The sequence below is a fragment of the Anolis sagrei genome, chromosome 6, assembly GCF_037176765.1.
Source record: "Anolis sagrei isolate rAnoSag1 chromosome 6, rAnoSag1.mat, whole genome shotgun sequence".
Classification (NCBI taxonomy): domain Eukaryota; kingdom Metazoa; phylum Chordata; class Lepidosauria; order Squamata; family Dactyloidae; genus Anolis; species Anolis sagrei.
In genome coordinates, this window is record NC_090026.1 from 51,199,342 (window position 1) to 51,214,308 (window position 14,967).

Below are 14,967 nucleotides of genomic sequence, written 5' to 3' on the forward strand. Positions count from 1 at the left end.
GCCACCACACGTTCCATGACTTTGCCCAAAAAGGGAAGATTGGAAACAGGCCGATAGTTTACCAATTGAGTGGGGTCCAGTGATGGCTTCTTCAACAGCGGTTTTATCACAGCTTGCTTTAAGCTGGCTGGAAAAATGCCTTCCCGAAGGGAGGCATTAACCACCACCTTAACCCACTCGGCCAATCCCCCTCTGGCCTCCTTTAGAAGCCAGGATGGGCAGGGGTCTAGGATGCATGTGGTGGCTCTCATCCCTCCAAGCACCTTGTCCACATCCTCGGTTTGAACCAATTGAAATGAATCCATCAAAATCGGACAAGCAGATGCTCGTGTTACATCCTCAGAGACTGCCGTTAATGCGGCGTCCAGTCCAGAGCGGATCAAAGCGACTTTGTCTGCAAAGAACCGAGCAAAAGCTTCACAGCGAGCAGCCGAGTCATCAGGGCACCCATCCTGAATGGTGGGTTTTAAAAGGCCTCTGACAACTCGGAACAGTTCAGCCGGACGGTTCTTTGCAGACGCAATAGTGGCCGCGAAGAAAGTTTTCTTAGCGGCTCTTATTGCCGCGGCATATGACCTTAAAAAGGCCACAAACCGTGTTCGGTTTGACTCGCTCGGATCCAAACGCCACACGCTCTCTAGTTCCCTCTTCTTTCGCTTCAACACCGCCAGCTCCTCAGTAAACCAAGGGGCCGGTTTAGATCGGCTACTTGAGAGGGGACGTTCTGGAGCGATCGTGTCTATTGCCCTGGTCATCTCCCCATTCCAGAGAGCGACCAGGGCATCAACAGGATCACCAACCGCGGTGGCGGGAAAATCCCCAAGAGCCATCAGGAATCCTTCCGGATCCATAAGCCTCCTGGGGCGGACCAATTTAATAGGTCCTCCACCTCTGCGGAGGTTAAGGGGCGCAGTAAGTCTAAAGCTGACCAGGAAGTGGTCGGTCCATGGCAACGGAGAGATGGATAACTCCTCAACACCGCCACCTTCCTCCCATCCCTGACAGAAAACCAAGTCCAATGTATGTCCAGCACTGTGGGTGGGGCCAGATACTTGTTGGGACAGACCCATGGTCGCCATGGTAGACATGAAGTCCTGAGCCGCTCCCGTTAGGGCAGCCTCAGCATGGACATTGAAGTCCCCCAGCACAAGCAGCCGCTGGGACTCCAATGCCAGGTCCGAGACTACCCCCGCTAGCTCAGGTAGGGAGACTGTAGTGCAGCGAGGTGGACGGTACACTAATATTTTAAAGTAATTGTCCTTAAGGGGAAAAAATAACATGTTCCAGACCTGTCTAAATGCATCTTCTCTTATGAACCATCGAGGACTCTAAGATCATCTGGGGAGGCACTGCTCTTGGTCCCACGTCTGGCGGGGATGAGAGACAGGACTTCACAGTGGTGGCCCCTCGGCTATGGAACGCCCTCCCTAAGACATGGGTATTCGAGCAAGCAATTGCAAATATTGAATAACAGACATAGGAAACAGAATAGCTACACGATGGGACTGGGCAATGTTTTAATGAGTATTTATTGACTGACTAGCCGTCCCCTACCACGCGTTGCTGTGGCCCAGTCTGGTGATTGGAAAATAAAGTAATTAGAAAGTGTACATGTAATGCGTATATGTAATGTCTTTATGCATGTGGGTAAACAGTATTTTTTGCTGTTTCTTTGTCAGTGTTGATGTGGAGATTGCCTGGTTTGCCTACTCTGGAACATTCAACATATCATTGTTCTTCTTTCGGGGTCCCTTTCAAATCTATGATACTATATCTGTGTGTGTGTGAATCACATAAATCTACCTATATCTATGGCTGGATGGCTCTTTGTCAGGAGGGCTTTGATTATGTTTTCTTGCCCTTGTGAAGGGAGCTGGACTGGATGGCCTTAAGTATTTTCTGTTGGTCATGGGGGTTCTGTGTGGGAAGTCTGCCACAATTCTGTCATTGGTGGGGTTCAGAATGCTCTTTGATTGTTGGTGAACTATAAATCCCAGCAACTACAACTCCCAAGTGACAAAATCCCCCCCCCCCCCCCCGCAACCTCACCAGTATTCAAATGTGGGCGTATTGGCTATTTGTTCCAAATTTGGTGCAGTGAATGAAGATACATCCTGCGTATCAGATATGTACATTACGATTCATAACAGTAGCAAAATTACAGTTATGAAGTCGCCACAAAAATAATTTTATGGTTGATGTCACCACAACTTGAGGAACTGAGGAACTACAACTCCAAAATATCAAGGTCTATTTCCCCCAAACTCCATCTGTGTTCATATTTGAGCATATGGGATAGCAATTCTAAATCTAAATTGCTGTTCCAGGGGGGTGGGGGGAATGGGGGGAGGGGGGTTGTTGGGCGATACATAACTAAGGAATGTATAAAATATCATTTAAGGAATATTTAACTTTTGGAATAATGTATATTGAAATAATTCCTGTATGGCAAAATTTTGTTGATTGTTGGGATGTATCAAATAAAAAAATTAAAAATTAAAAAAATATTTGGGCATATGGAATATTCGTGCCAAGTTTGGTCCAGATCCATCATTGTTTCAGTCCACAGTGTCTCTGGATGTAGGTGAACTACAGCTCCCAAACTCAAGGACAATGCCCACCAAACCCTTCTAGTATTTTCTGTTGTTTATGGGAGTCCTGTGTGCCACATTTGGTTCAATTCCATCATTGGTGGAGTTCAGAATGCTCTTTGATTGTAGGTGAACTATAAATCCCAGCAACTACAACTCCCGTATGACAAAAGCAAAAAAATTTGAGTGAAGAACATACATTGGGTTGTTAGGTGTATGCTGTCCAAATTTGGTGGCATTTCGTCCAGTGGTTTTTGAGTTATGTTAATCCCACAAACGAACATTACATTTTTATTTATATAGATGTTTTATTGGTGTTGTCATAATTTTCTTGGTGTTACGTTTTTATGTTGTACTTGTGTTTTGGTTGCATTGAATTTTGCCTTGTAAACCGCTTCAAGTCAGTGGTAGGCTGAGAGAGGCGGTATACAAATACAGTAAATAAATAAATATGTAAGGGCAGACAAATGGTGAAAAACCTTCCATTGGGAAAAGGTGGACTGATTGTAGATAATCAGCTGACACTAGGGTTGCCAGGTCAAAACCGTCACAGGCCTTGAGATTTCATGGCCAAAACTTAAAGTCTGGGTATGGCTCCTCATGATGTCACAGGAGGCAGGCCCTGGAAATAGTACAAGAAACAACCCTTGTTGATGCCATTAAGCATGAATCACAGTGAGAATGTGATTCTGCGGTGGCGCAGTGGGTTAAACCCCTGTGCCGGCAGGACTGAAGACCGACAGGTCGCAGATTCGAATCCGGGGAGAGGAGGATGAGCTCCCTCTATCAGCTCCAGCTCTTCATGCAGGGACATGAGAGAAGCCTCCCACAAGGATGATAAAAACATCAAATCATCCGGGCATCCCATGGGCAATGTCCTTGCAGACGGCCAATTCTTTCACACCAGAAGCGACTTGCAGTTTCTCAAGTCGCTCCTGACACGACAAAAAACAAACAAACAGTGAGAATGTGTCGTTTAAATAAAAATACAAAGCCTCAAAAATGAGAAAGATTGTGAGACAGACATATTTTTAAAGACTGCACTCCTCCCAATCCTGAGAACTGGAGAAGATGGGAAAGACTCTGGGATCTGGGAACCCTAGTAGATGCAGCAGGAAGGTAGGGCAGTGAACGTATACCATGCCATACATAGTTGGAATATTTTGAAATTATCAGTTATTGTGGAAATGCTTTTCCTTAAACTGGAATGCTTCTGCTTTCTATCCAGGAAGGGAGATGGAATGACAGCCCCTGCAACCAGACACTGCCTTCTGTCTGTAAGAAGCGGGGTCGTGTGAGTCAAGGGAGAGAAGACGAGGACCATGGCTGCAGAAAGGTGACAAAACTCTATATTGTACATCCAAAATTCAGGACAAAGGGCAATGGAAAGTGGAAACACATCCCTGTTTTATATTACAAGGGCTACCTAACGGATTCTTACATTATGGTCTCTCCCACCCAGCTGGCTGTTGACACAGCAGTGATGTAATGGATATAAATATTTTTATTTTTCAGGTATTACTTGAGAAATAGTAATTACAAACAGAGGGATGGGGGGGGGGGGACGAGGCACATGTAAAAACATGTTAAATGTAAAAGCGAGCAATATGCTCTCTGACCTTTTAAAATGAGCCATTGCTCTTTAGAAGACAGTGCACGGCCGTGTGACGCCTGTGCAGATGTGCAGCATCCAAATTCATTTTTCCCCTTGCAGCCCAATTGTGCCACGTCCAGGGAACATCTCTTGTCCACCTGGTCAAAGCCAAGACTGCCTCACCTCTGCAACAAGAGTGCCAGAGAGTAGGAAGGGGGCACATTCTGTTTTTTCGTTGTTGCATATTTTAGCCTCTTAAATAGTGAAATGTTGAGCGATATTAAAGATCTGTAAAGTTTACTTGATTTTTTTGACTGAGATAAGTACTGAGTTCTCTGTACAGAAGATTAAGGCTGGTTTGCAGTTTTCCAGAGGAGAAAAGTAGCAATGGTTTCTTAGCATTTGATTGTTTGGTTAGAGACCTCTTAAATGAAATTTATTACACAGCTTTGAGGATGGAGATTTTTTTAAATGTTGGCTCAGGTGTTTATGAACAAAAAATGGCAACTTTGGCTAATAATCATCCATCTCCCATCCAGAAATGATGCTAGTGGTTGTGGGATTTCTGACAGAAGAGGGATGGGAGTGAGTGTCATTACTCTGTGGTGTTTGGTCAGGCAGTCTCTGAATTCCTAAGTGGAAGGTAGTACTTACTTACTTACGTAGGCGATCCTTCATGGTCCGAGGATGATGGTCCTCCAAGTGTAGTATCCTGGCGGTGGGTCTGTAGGTGACTGTGGAGCCCTATTCTTGATCTGCATCTTCTCTCACAGTGAGGGCATCGGTTTCCTGGTGGAAGGCGGTCCTGGTTGGGGTTGGCTTGACATGCCTTCCTCTTGGCACATTTCTCTCTTTTGCCCTCCATTTGTGCCTTTTCAAATTCTGCAGCACTGCTGGTCACAGCTGACTTCCAACTGGAGCGCTCAAGGGCCAGGGCTTCCCAGTTCTCAGTGTCTATGCCAGAGTTTTCAAGGTTGGCTTTGAGCCCGTCTTTGAATCTCTTTTCCTGCCCACAAACATTCCATTCTTGTTTAAAATCAATCACGGTTCTAATTACAAAATGTGCCAATTTCTCAGTCATCACCAAAGCGCTCTGGAACCTTACTTGAGTGACATTGTTACTTGGCTGTGTTCCTCATTATATCCCTGCATATTTGCTACTCTCCTATTATGTTGTACAGTTTTGTGCATTTTTAAAAAGCTTTGTCATATAGCAATCCAAAATGATTTGATAAAGGAGGCAAAGCTTTGAAAATTTTGTGTTTATTGAGGTATTACAGGGGATATGGCCCAAAAAGCTTAGTTTTGAATGATGTTGCTTTTCCCATCTGGAGTCTCAATCATGCATATTATGCATAGTGTTGTTCACATTGCCAGTATTCCATCCAAAGGAAAATCCCAAAGCTCCCCTCCTTTACAAAAATCCTTCTTCCATCTCAGATACTCATTTCCTCTGTTCCCAACCCTTGGGGCAAACAACCATTCTTGAATTATTATAACATAATGATTTCTGAATCTAGCCCTGGGTAATGATTGAAGTGCTTTATAGAAATTTGCCTGGATCCATAGAAAATGAAAATCTGTGCTCATGAAATCTGTGCTCATGAATTACAAATGTCTGGATGTGACTCTGTGTATAAGCAAGTCTTGCTGGGTTCTGAGATCCAGAAATTCCCCTTCTTCCCTCTCCCACCTTCAGAAGGCATGTGTCTACCTGGTTTGTTTTCTCCATGCTTTAAATTGATCAGCTGGTGAACTGTACAGATACATTGTCTTCACTGGCATACATAATGAATGGAGACCATATGCTTCTAAATACACTGCTGTTATTCACTTGCAAATGCTCAGGTTATAAGTAAACCTTTCTGACAGCTATTTTCTGACAGTATATTCTTGGTTTGAATTATGGAACCTTCTGTTTGTTGCTGAGATGTACAGCATCCCTCATCTGTGGCTTATGCTGGTTTAGGCAGCTGGGAGATGAAGTTCTACAGCTCTGGGAGAACTTAATGGTTCTCACGAATTATCTGTTATTTTACCATTATTTTATGAAGTCGAACTATTGTGGTTTGCTGTTGCTCAACTGCAGTGTTGTTGCTATTCCTATTGCTATACTTTAAACACTCTGACATATCAATAACATATGTATTGTTGAAGGCTTTCATGGCCGGAATCACTGGGTTGTTGCAGGTTTTTTCGGGCTATATGGCCATGGTCTAGAGGCATTCTCTCCTGACGTTTCGCCTGCATCTGTGGCAAGCATCCTCAGAGGTAGTGAGGTCTGTTGGAACTAGGAAAATGGGTTTATATATCTGTGGAATGACCAGGGTGGGACAAAGGACTCTTGTCTGCTGGAGCTAGGTGTGAATGTTTCAACTGACCACCGTGATTAGCATATAATGGCCTGACAGTGCCTAGAGCAAACTTTTGTTGAGAGAGGTGATTAGATGTCCTTGTTGTGCTGTTGTAATTTTAGAGTTTTTTAATACTGGTAGCCATATTTTGTTCATTTTCATGGTTTCCTCCTTTCTGTTGAAATTGTCCACATGCTTGTGTATTTCAGTGGCTTCTCTGTGTAGTCTGACATGGTGATTGTGAGAGTGGTCCAGCATTTCTGTGTTCTCAAATAAAATGCTATGTCCAGGTTGGTTCATCAGGTGCTCTGCTATGTCTGACTTCTCTGGTTGAAGTAGTCTGCAGTGCCTTTCATGTTCGTTGATTCGTGTTTGGGCAATGCTGTGTTTGTTGGTCCCTATGTAGACTTCTCCGCAGCTGCATGGTATACGGTAGACTCCTGCAGAAGTGAGAGGATCCCTCTTGTCCTTTGCTGAATGTAGCATTTGTTGGATTTTCTTGGTGGGTCTGTAGATAGTTTGTATGTTGTGTTTCCTCTTCAGCTTCCCTATGCGGTCAGTGGTTCCCTTGATGTATGGCAAGGAAAAGTGTACAACAACCCAATAACATTTATATTTTTAGCTTATTCGACACATCTGTTTCAGGCTGGATCTATTGTTCAGCATCTGATTCCAAATTATCTGTTTATCCCACATTTATCTGGTAATATAGACTCATATAATCCAGTTCAAAGTAGATAATCTGGGATCATATCCAGGAATATAGGGCAGTGTAGATCCAGTCTCTGAAAGAGAGAAATGTAAAAAAAAAATACAAAACCAAGAAAACAGTTGCACAGAGATGGGCATTATTCCCACTGTGTGTTTCATCACATTTTCCAGCTTCAATGAACTTGATCAATCTGCCCCAGAAAAAAGGGATTTTCCTCCAAGCCAGTTGTATTAAAAGTATATATTATGATTAAGGGTTCTTCAAATGTATTAGGACTAGGATTATATTGTTATTTTTTGTTTGGTTACTTTTAATCTTTGTTGCTTTTCTCTATCTCTTGAAAACTTCATAATTTAGTTCGAAATTGTTCCCATTTTGCAGATTTGGGGAAATGAGTCTGAAAACAGCTTACTCTTTCAAGGCTGCCAAATTGCAAATTCAGGACTGGCCAGTGATTTGAATCCAAATTAAAATGCAACACACTAGTCATGGGTCTTCCTTTCCCTTCCTTCTGTTCCTAGCATCAGCATTTCTAAGTTTTTTTCCAGCTGGATGTTTACATTTCCTCTTGAAGTTCCCTCCAGCTGTCGGAGGCTCTCTGTCCCTTTGCTGGCTCACAAACCCCTGCTAGAAACCCAGCAACCCCTGCCTCTTGTCATAAAGCAACCAAGATGGTATTTTTGGCAAAGGCTGAGCCCATCTGCTGGAGCTGTCTAGGGGATATAGTCCTCGCAGGCAGCATTGCAAACTTGAATGAAGGCTGACTTCAAATATCTTTCTCCTCCCCCCCCCCTTCTTCTTTCCTCCTTACATCTCTCTTTTGTCTTTGGCATCATAAGAAGGTCCCTCACAGACCTCAAGGCATCCATAGTTCTCCCACATAACCAGGAAAAGATAGCTGTGGGCTCTTTATGCTGTCTGAAAAGGCTATTCACCTTTATGGGGAATTTTATTTATTAATCTGCCTTTAGCTTCACATATGCCACATGTACCTCTACATATTGTCTTGCCCAATAGGAAAACATGATGTTGATGTCATGCAATCTCTCCCTTCAATTAGAAACATGGCCGAGAGCACTTTAGTATCTTCTTCGTCTACAGCTGGTTTTAACGAAGAGGCTGCTGGGAAGGCTATCTCCACCCAGTCAGGAATTATTATAAGCTACACTCCACTTTCAGATACTATTGAACCCCATTTCCCCAATATTAGTCAGCCTTGCTAATAGTGAGGTATAAGTATCCAGCAAAGGATCGCCACCTTGTCGTGGCGCTAGAGCTTGAGCACCTCAATGATGTCATGAGCGAAACCGTGAAGGGCTACCTAAGATGGGACGGTTGTGGCAGAGAGGTCAGACCAAGCACGATCCCTGGGGAAGGCAATGGCAAACCACCTCAGTATTCTTGCCAAGAAAACTAAATGGACCAGTACAACCAGAGATATGTCGGTATGACATTGGAAGATGGGACTATGGCATCCTTGAAGTGACTGGCTTGACTCTGAAGGAGCTGGGGGAGGTGACGGCCAACAGGAGCTCTGGCGTGGGCTGGTCCATGAGGTCATGAAGAGTCAGAAACAACTGGACGAGTGAACAACAACAACAACAATAATGGGAGTATTAGGTATGATGGCAAGCTGAAGATTCCCCATCCCATCTTGAGAAAAAAGACAATCATGACTTGTGTCATTCCTTTGGGCCAGATTATGGGACTCCCTTCCTAATCAGGTTTCTATACTAGATCTGAGATCCCTTTGGCACCAACAGTGGGCAATAGCTGCATTGGGAGGGTTCAGGTACAGTTGGGGCTTAGAGGGTAAGGGAGAATAGATGCCTTCATCCCATTTGATGGAGCAGGATTTGCTAAGGGTTCAAGACAGAGAGCCCATATCCCAAGTGCAAACCCTACTTCCCGTGGAGGTTGGATTGGGCTCTCTCATTGTTGTCCTTTAGTTAGCAGGCAAAAACATTTCCATTCAGCCAGGTATTGATTTTATTGATTGCCCTTCTGAAAGGGAAGTTCCGGGCTTTATAATATTTAACTGCAAATGTGAAATTTTAAAATAATGTTAACTGATGTTTTAATAGTATGATTAATTAATATGTGTTACATATAAGTCATTCTGCCTTGACTAGAACTTTAAAGAAATATATCTTGAAACTAATCCTAGAAGGAAAGTCAAAATGTAAATCAAATCAGTGAGATGAGTCAATCAGTAAATAATAGGCTAAGAATGCTTTTCAGCCAGAATAGAAAGCCAAGAGGGGTCACAAGAAAAGTATAATTCTGGGTTGTTGTAGGTTTTTTCGAGCTATATGGCCATGTTCTAGAGCAGTGGTTCTCAACCTGGGTCCCCAGATGGGTTTTTTTTGCCTACAACTCCCAGAAATCCCAGTCAGTTTACCAGCTGTTAGGATTTGTGGGAGTTGAAGGCCAAAAACATCTGGGGACCCCAGGTTGAGAACCACTGTTCTAGAGGCATTCTCTCCTGATGTTTCGCCTGCATCTATGGCAAGCATCCTCAGGGGTAGTGAGGTCTGTTGGAACTAGGAAAATGGATTTATATATCTGTGGAATGACCAGGGTGGGACAAAGAACTTTTGTCTGTTGGAGCTAGGTGTGAATGTTTCAACTGACCACCTTTATTAGCATTTGATGGCCTGGCAGTGCCTGGGGCAGTATTTTGCTCCCAAGTATAATTCTGCTGAAATTGTCTTTCTCCTCTTATCTTCTAAAATTGGCAAATGCCTTAGAAAATCGGGCAGAAGCATTGCGAGGAAGGGAATCTGGTGCAGCTGGCTGAGTGTCAGCTGCATTAAGATCACTCTGACCAAAAGGTCACGAGTTTGAAGCCAGCCCGGGTTGGAGTGGGTTTCCAGCCAATTGTGTAGCCTGTTGTTGACCTTTGCAACCCCAAAGACAGTTGCATCTGTCAAGTAGGAAAATAAGGTACCACCTTAAAGTGTGGGGAGGCTAAATTAACTAATTTATGAGGCCATAAAAAAGACTCCAGCAAAAGCATGCGGGGAATGCGGAAGTACTTCATCAGTGTCACAGATGGACGATAAAAGTGACAGCTCCCCTGGCGGCCAGAAAAAGTTAAATACCTCTCTCTATGTCTGTATATGTTGTATGTCAAAATTGGCATTGAATGTTTGCCATATATGTGTACACTGTAATCCGCCCTGAGTCCCCTGCAGGGTAAGAAGGGCGGAATATAAAAGCTGTAAATAAATAAATCTCATTAAGCATTATTCTCTGCATCTCTCTCCATTTTGAGAAAAGAATAGGGAAAGTTGGCTTGGCTAGAAAACATATGATGGCTGTGATACTCAAGAAGGCCTAGCACAATATTTGTCTTCTTGAGAATGAGGTTCAAGTGAGATTATTGTTTTTCATCTGATGGTGCTACTGACTTTGAAACATTGGGCTACACCCATTTTCCATCCTAGAGATTACTAGATGTTTTTGATTCCAACTCCAAGGTCATTCACCATGACAGTGATTCAGGTACCATGGGAGCTGTAACCCCAAACATTATGGTATTATGTTTGAGAAAGCAGGAGTAGATGATCCTTTGCTTCCCTTATGTCTCAATACTTCTATTCCTAGCATTATTTTTTGGGAGAAAGACCAAAATATCTCCCAGACTGAAACTTCCTAAGTCTGTTTTCCTTCCCCACCTGCTGGGTTACCAGGAGTTGATGTTTCTTTGTTCCTGCTCATTTATTCTCTTCCTTCTTTCCTTCCCGCTCAGGTTTTGATCTGCTGCCTCTTTTCAAAGGTCTTTTCCACTCTGTGTTGACAGTGGTGGAGCCTGTGGTTGCCATCAAAAGATGCTTTTAGGATGTCAAAGCAGAATCCCCTTCCATCTGCCTGACTAGTTTGAGCTGCCTTGGCCTTAAGAGGCCCCATTGTGTTTCCAGCTCCGAAGAGGCTCCAATGTCAACAAACCAGAAATATGAAAGCAGGCTGTGGTGGGGTTTGAACTTTCTTTTCTTTTGCTCAAGAAAGCGATTGAGTTTTCATTTCTCAGATCAAGGGCCAGACACAGACCACTTGACAGGGTGAATTCAGTGCCCACAAAGCAGCCTTCTTGATATGATTTTTCCTCATTCTAAATTTATTGGCTGCTTCATTGTGTGTGCTGTGACCTTAAAAATTAACCTAGATAACTGGTTTTAGAAAGGAAATCAGAAAGGACCCTTTTACACAGCAAGAGACTAGCTTTCAAACAGATAAATAGGACAAGTTTTACCCTTTGAAGAGACCACTATCCTTGACACACAGCCCATGTCCAAACAATTGTTTATTTTCTTTCCCATCAAATGGGAGCTCCTGGAAACCTCAGTATTCCAGACAGGATTGCAAGGCCAGTTAACCCAGTTCCCTGTGATGTACAAGGTGCCTCTGGCACACTAGGCCATGCCAGCCAAATGGATTTTGTTTACTTACATGAAGTGCAAGTGGTTTCAAGTGATTCTTGTAACCTTTCTGTCATTTTATGCTGCGTTTTTAATGCTTGCGGCAGCCATCGTAACAACTCATTCAAGCAAGGTCAGTCTTAATTGTGTATTTTCACTTAGGGGAATGAGGCAGAGAGACATACAGTGCAATCCAGTGCATTATCTGCTTGGAGAAATGCCTCACAAAATTCATTGGGACTTACTTTTGAGGAAGCATGGGCAGGATTGCACTGACAGGCTTGCTTTTGAACTCCGGGTGTTTTTACACTGCTCTCAAGCCACCCAGACTGACTTTTGTTCTTACCAATAAAAGGGAAGTAGCCTTTCCTGGAAATCAGAAAGGACCCTTTTACACAGCACAACTCTTGCACTTCTATTCCAAATTAACTGACATGACTTTATTTATTTATCGTGTCAGGAGCGAACCAAAACAGTTGTATTGCATTAGAAAACAGACAAACAAACAAAACACAAAGTTTGCAGACTTGGTATTCTATTAAATGTCCTTTGACCAGTAGCTGGCCCCTTGGAGTGCCTCTGGTGTTACTATAAGATGGTCCTCCATTGTGCATGTAGCATGGCTCAGGTTGCATTGCATCAGGTGGTCTGTAGTTTGCTCTTCTCCACACTCACATGTCGTGGAGTCAACTTTGTAGCCCCATTTCTTAAGGTTGGCTCTGCATCTCGTGGTGGCAGAAGCGACTGACATGGCTGTATCTTGTGGAATTCTGAGAATCATAGTTTATTGAAACCCTAATGGGTTTAAACCCTCTTATCTTTTCCTGATATGCCCCTCAAAAGGTTTTTTTTTTAGGGGAAAGGGACATTGACTTATGGCCACTTCTGGTTGGGAGTATTATCTTGGGAGGTGGGGGAGTTTCTGTGTCTGTGATAGGACCTGAAGTCCAGGTCCTGAAGCAAGAAATCCCATTACAACAGATTACTGGCTGTGGAGCCTCTAGAATGGAAAGACTCCTTATATATCTTTTCCTCTTAGAATTCAAGAATGTGTTTGTTTATCTTGTTGGTTAGATTCTGTAATCTGCATCTGTTCCCCCTCAGAAAGCAAGTTCTATATGTGGCTTATGATTTGAGGACTGCTGGATACCACACTGCCATTTACAAAGATGTTGCTTTGTTTTGCTCATAAGCCTCTGTTTTAACCACAACATCTGAGTCATAATTGTTAGCTCTCTGCTTAGTTATATAATACTTGTAATGTTGCCTAGCCAGACATCAGTGTTCTTGATTTTGATTATATTCTTAGTTGTACTTACTTACTTAGGCGATCCCTCGTAGTCTGAGGATGATGGTCCTCCAAGTGTAGTATCCTAGCGGTGGGTCCATAGGCGACTGTGGAGCCCTATTCTTGATCTCCATCTTCTCCCACAGTGAGGGCATCGGTTTCCAAGTGGGAGGTGGTCCCAGTTGGGGTTGGCTTGACACGCCTTCCTCTTGGCATGTTTCTCTCTTTCGCCCTCCATTTGTGCCTCTTCAAATTCTGCAGCACTGCTGGTCACAGCTGACCTCCAACTGGAGCGCTCAAGGGCCAGGGCTTCCCAGTTCTCAGTGTCTATGCCAGAGTTTTTAAGGTTGGCTTTGAAGCCCATCTTTAAATCTCTTTTCCTGCCCACCAACATTCCATTTTCCATTCTTGAGTTCGGAGTAGAGCAACTGCTTTGGGAGACGGTGGTCAGGCATCCGGACAACATGGCTGGTCCAGCGGAGTTGATGGCAGAGGACCATCGCTTCAATGCTGGTGGTCTTTGCTTCTTCCAGCAGAAATTTGTCTGCTTGTCTTCCCAAGAGATTTGCAGGATTTTTCAGAGGCAACACTGATGGAATCATTCCAGGAGTTGCGTGTGGCGCCTGTAGACTGTCCTGGTCTCGTAGGCGTATAGCAGGGTTGGGAGGACAATAGCTTTATAAACAAGCACCTTGGTATCCCTACAGATGTCCCAGTCCTCAAACACTCTCTGCTTCATTCGGAAAAATGCTGCACTTGCAGAGCTCAGACAGTGTTGAATTAGTTGTAGCCACTCCCTTTATACACCTGCAATTACACCATAGATAGCAGAGCCCCAGGTGGCACAATGGGTTAAACCCTTGTGCTGGCAGGACTGCTGAACAAAAGGTTGGCAGTTCGAATCCGGGGAGAGGGGTCAGCTCCCATCTGTCAGCTCCAGCTTCCCATGCAGGGACATGAGGGAAGCCTCCCACAGGGTGGTAACACATCTGGGCGACCCCTAGGCAATGTCCTTGCAGATCGCCAATTCTGTCACACCAGAAGTGACTTGCAGTTTCTCAATTATTCCTGGCATGGAAAAAAACCCCACAGATAGCTATTCTGTCTTCCTACCTGGCGGGTTCTCTGTGTCTGTGGACAACCTATCCCAGGAACTTGAAGAGGTGCAGCCGGATTGCAGGGCAAGTGACAGGGAGCACACATTCTTTGGTACAGCCGCACCATTGGCAACTGGTGTGTTTCTAAGTTACCTACAATTCCCTACAATTCCCTATACTGCTCAGACCAAGGCTGTCTGATAGACTGAATTCTCCTTGGCTTTGAGATTTTCACTAGAGGCCCTTTCCTTGGTCCCGATATTCCTATAGACATATCTGGTGGAAATGCAGGACAGAGCCTCACTGGAAAATGCTTTCATGTTCCGAAACTCTTCTGTTTGAAAGGTTTAACCGGCATCCAATTTCTAGTCCTCCTGTATGCAAGGGAAAAAACACTTTAAAAAAAATCCAGTAGGAATTTGGGAACTGACTAGCTATACTAATACAATAATAACAGTGAGTTTATGAGCCGCCTTTCCCTGCATCTTGAGGCAGGATACAACATCATTTAAACAAAACACTATTAAAAATACAACAAGATACAAGTTAAATTTACAAGTGGAATGACTTTAGTATAGATGTAATATGTTCACTCCTGGATGCAATGAAAGGACTTATAGTACTGTGCTGTATTGTTTTCATTTCTTGCCTTTTTAATAGATATGCTTTAAATCAGACATGGGCAAACTTTGGCCCTCCAGGTGTTTTGGACTTGAACTCCCACAATTCCTAACAGCCTACCGGCTACCGGCTGTTAGGAATTGTGGGAGTTGAAGTCCAAAACACCTGGAGGGCCAAAGTTTGCCTGTGTCTGATTTAAATTGTTTTTAATTTTACCGTTAGTTTAATTATATTTCCTCTATAACATTTCCTAGTTTTTAACCTCTTTCTCTGTGTTTATTTCTGTCTG

General features: G+C 43.6%; 1 protein-coding gene across 1 annotated transcript in view; it reads left to right on the forward strand.

The window, feature by feature from the left end:
* MRC2 (mannose receptor C-type 2) overlaps nt 1-14,967 on the forward strand; it is a 97,421-nt gene that overhangs the window by 35,145 nt on the left and 47,309 nt on the right. The window contains exon 9 of the mRNA XM_060781295.2: nt 3,820-3,927. Coding sequence (XP_060637278.2) covers nt 3,820-3,927 — 108 coding nt within the window. The remainder of the gene's footprint in view (nt 1-3,819; nt 3,928-14,967) is intronic.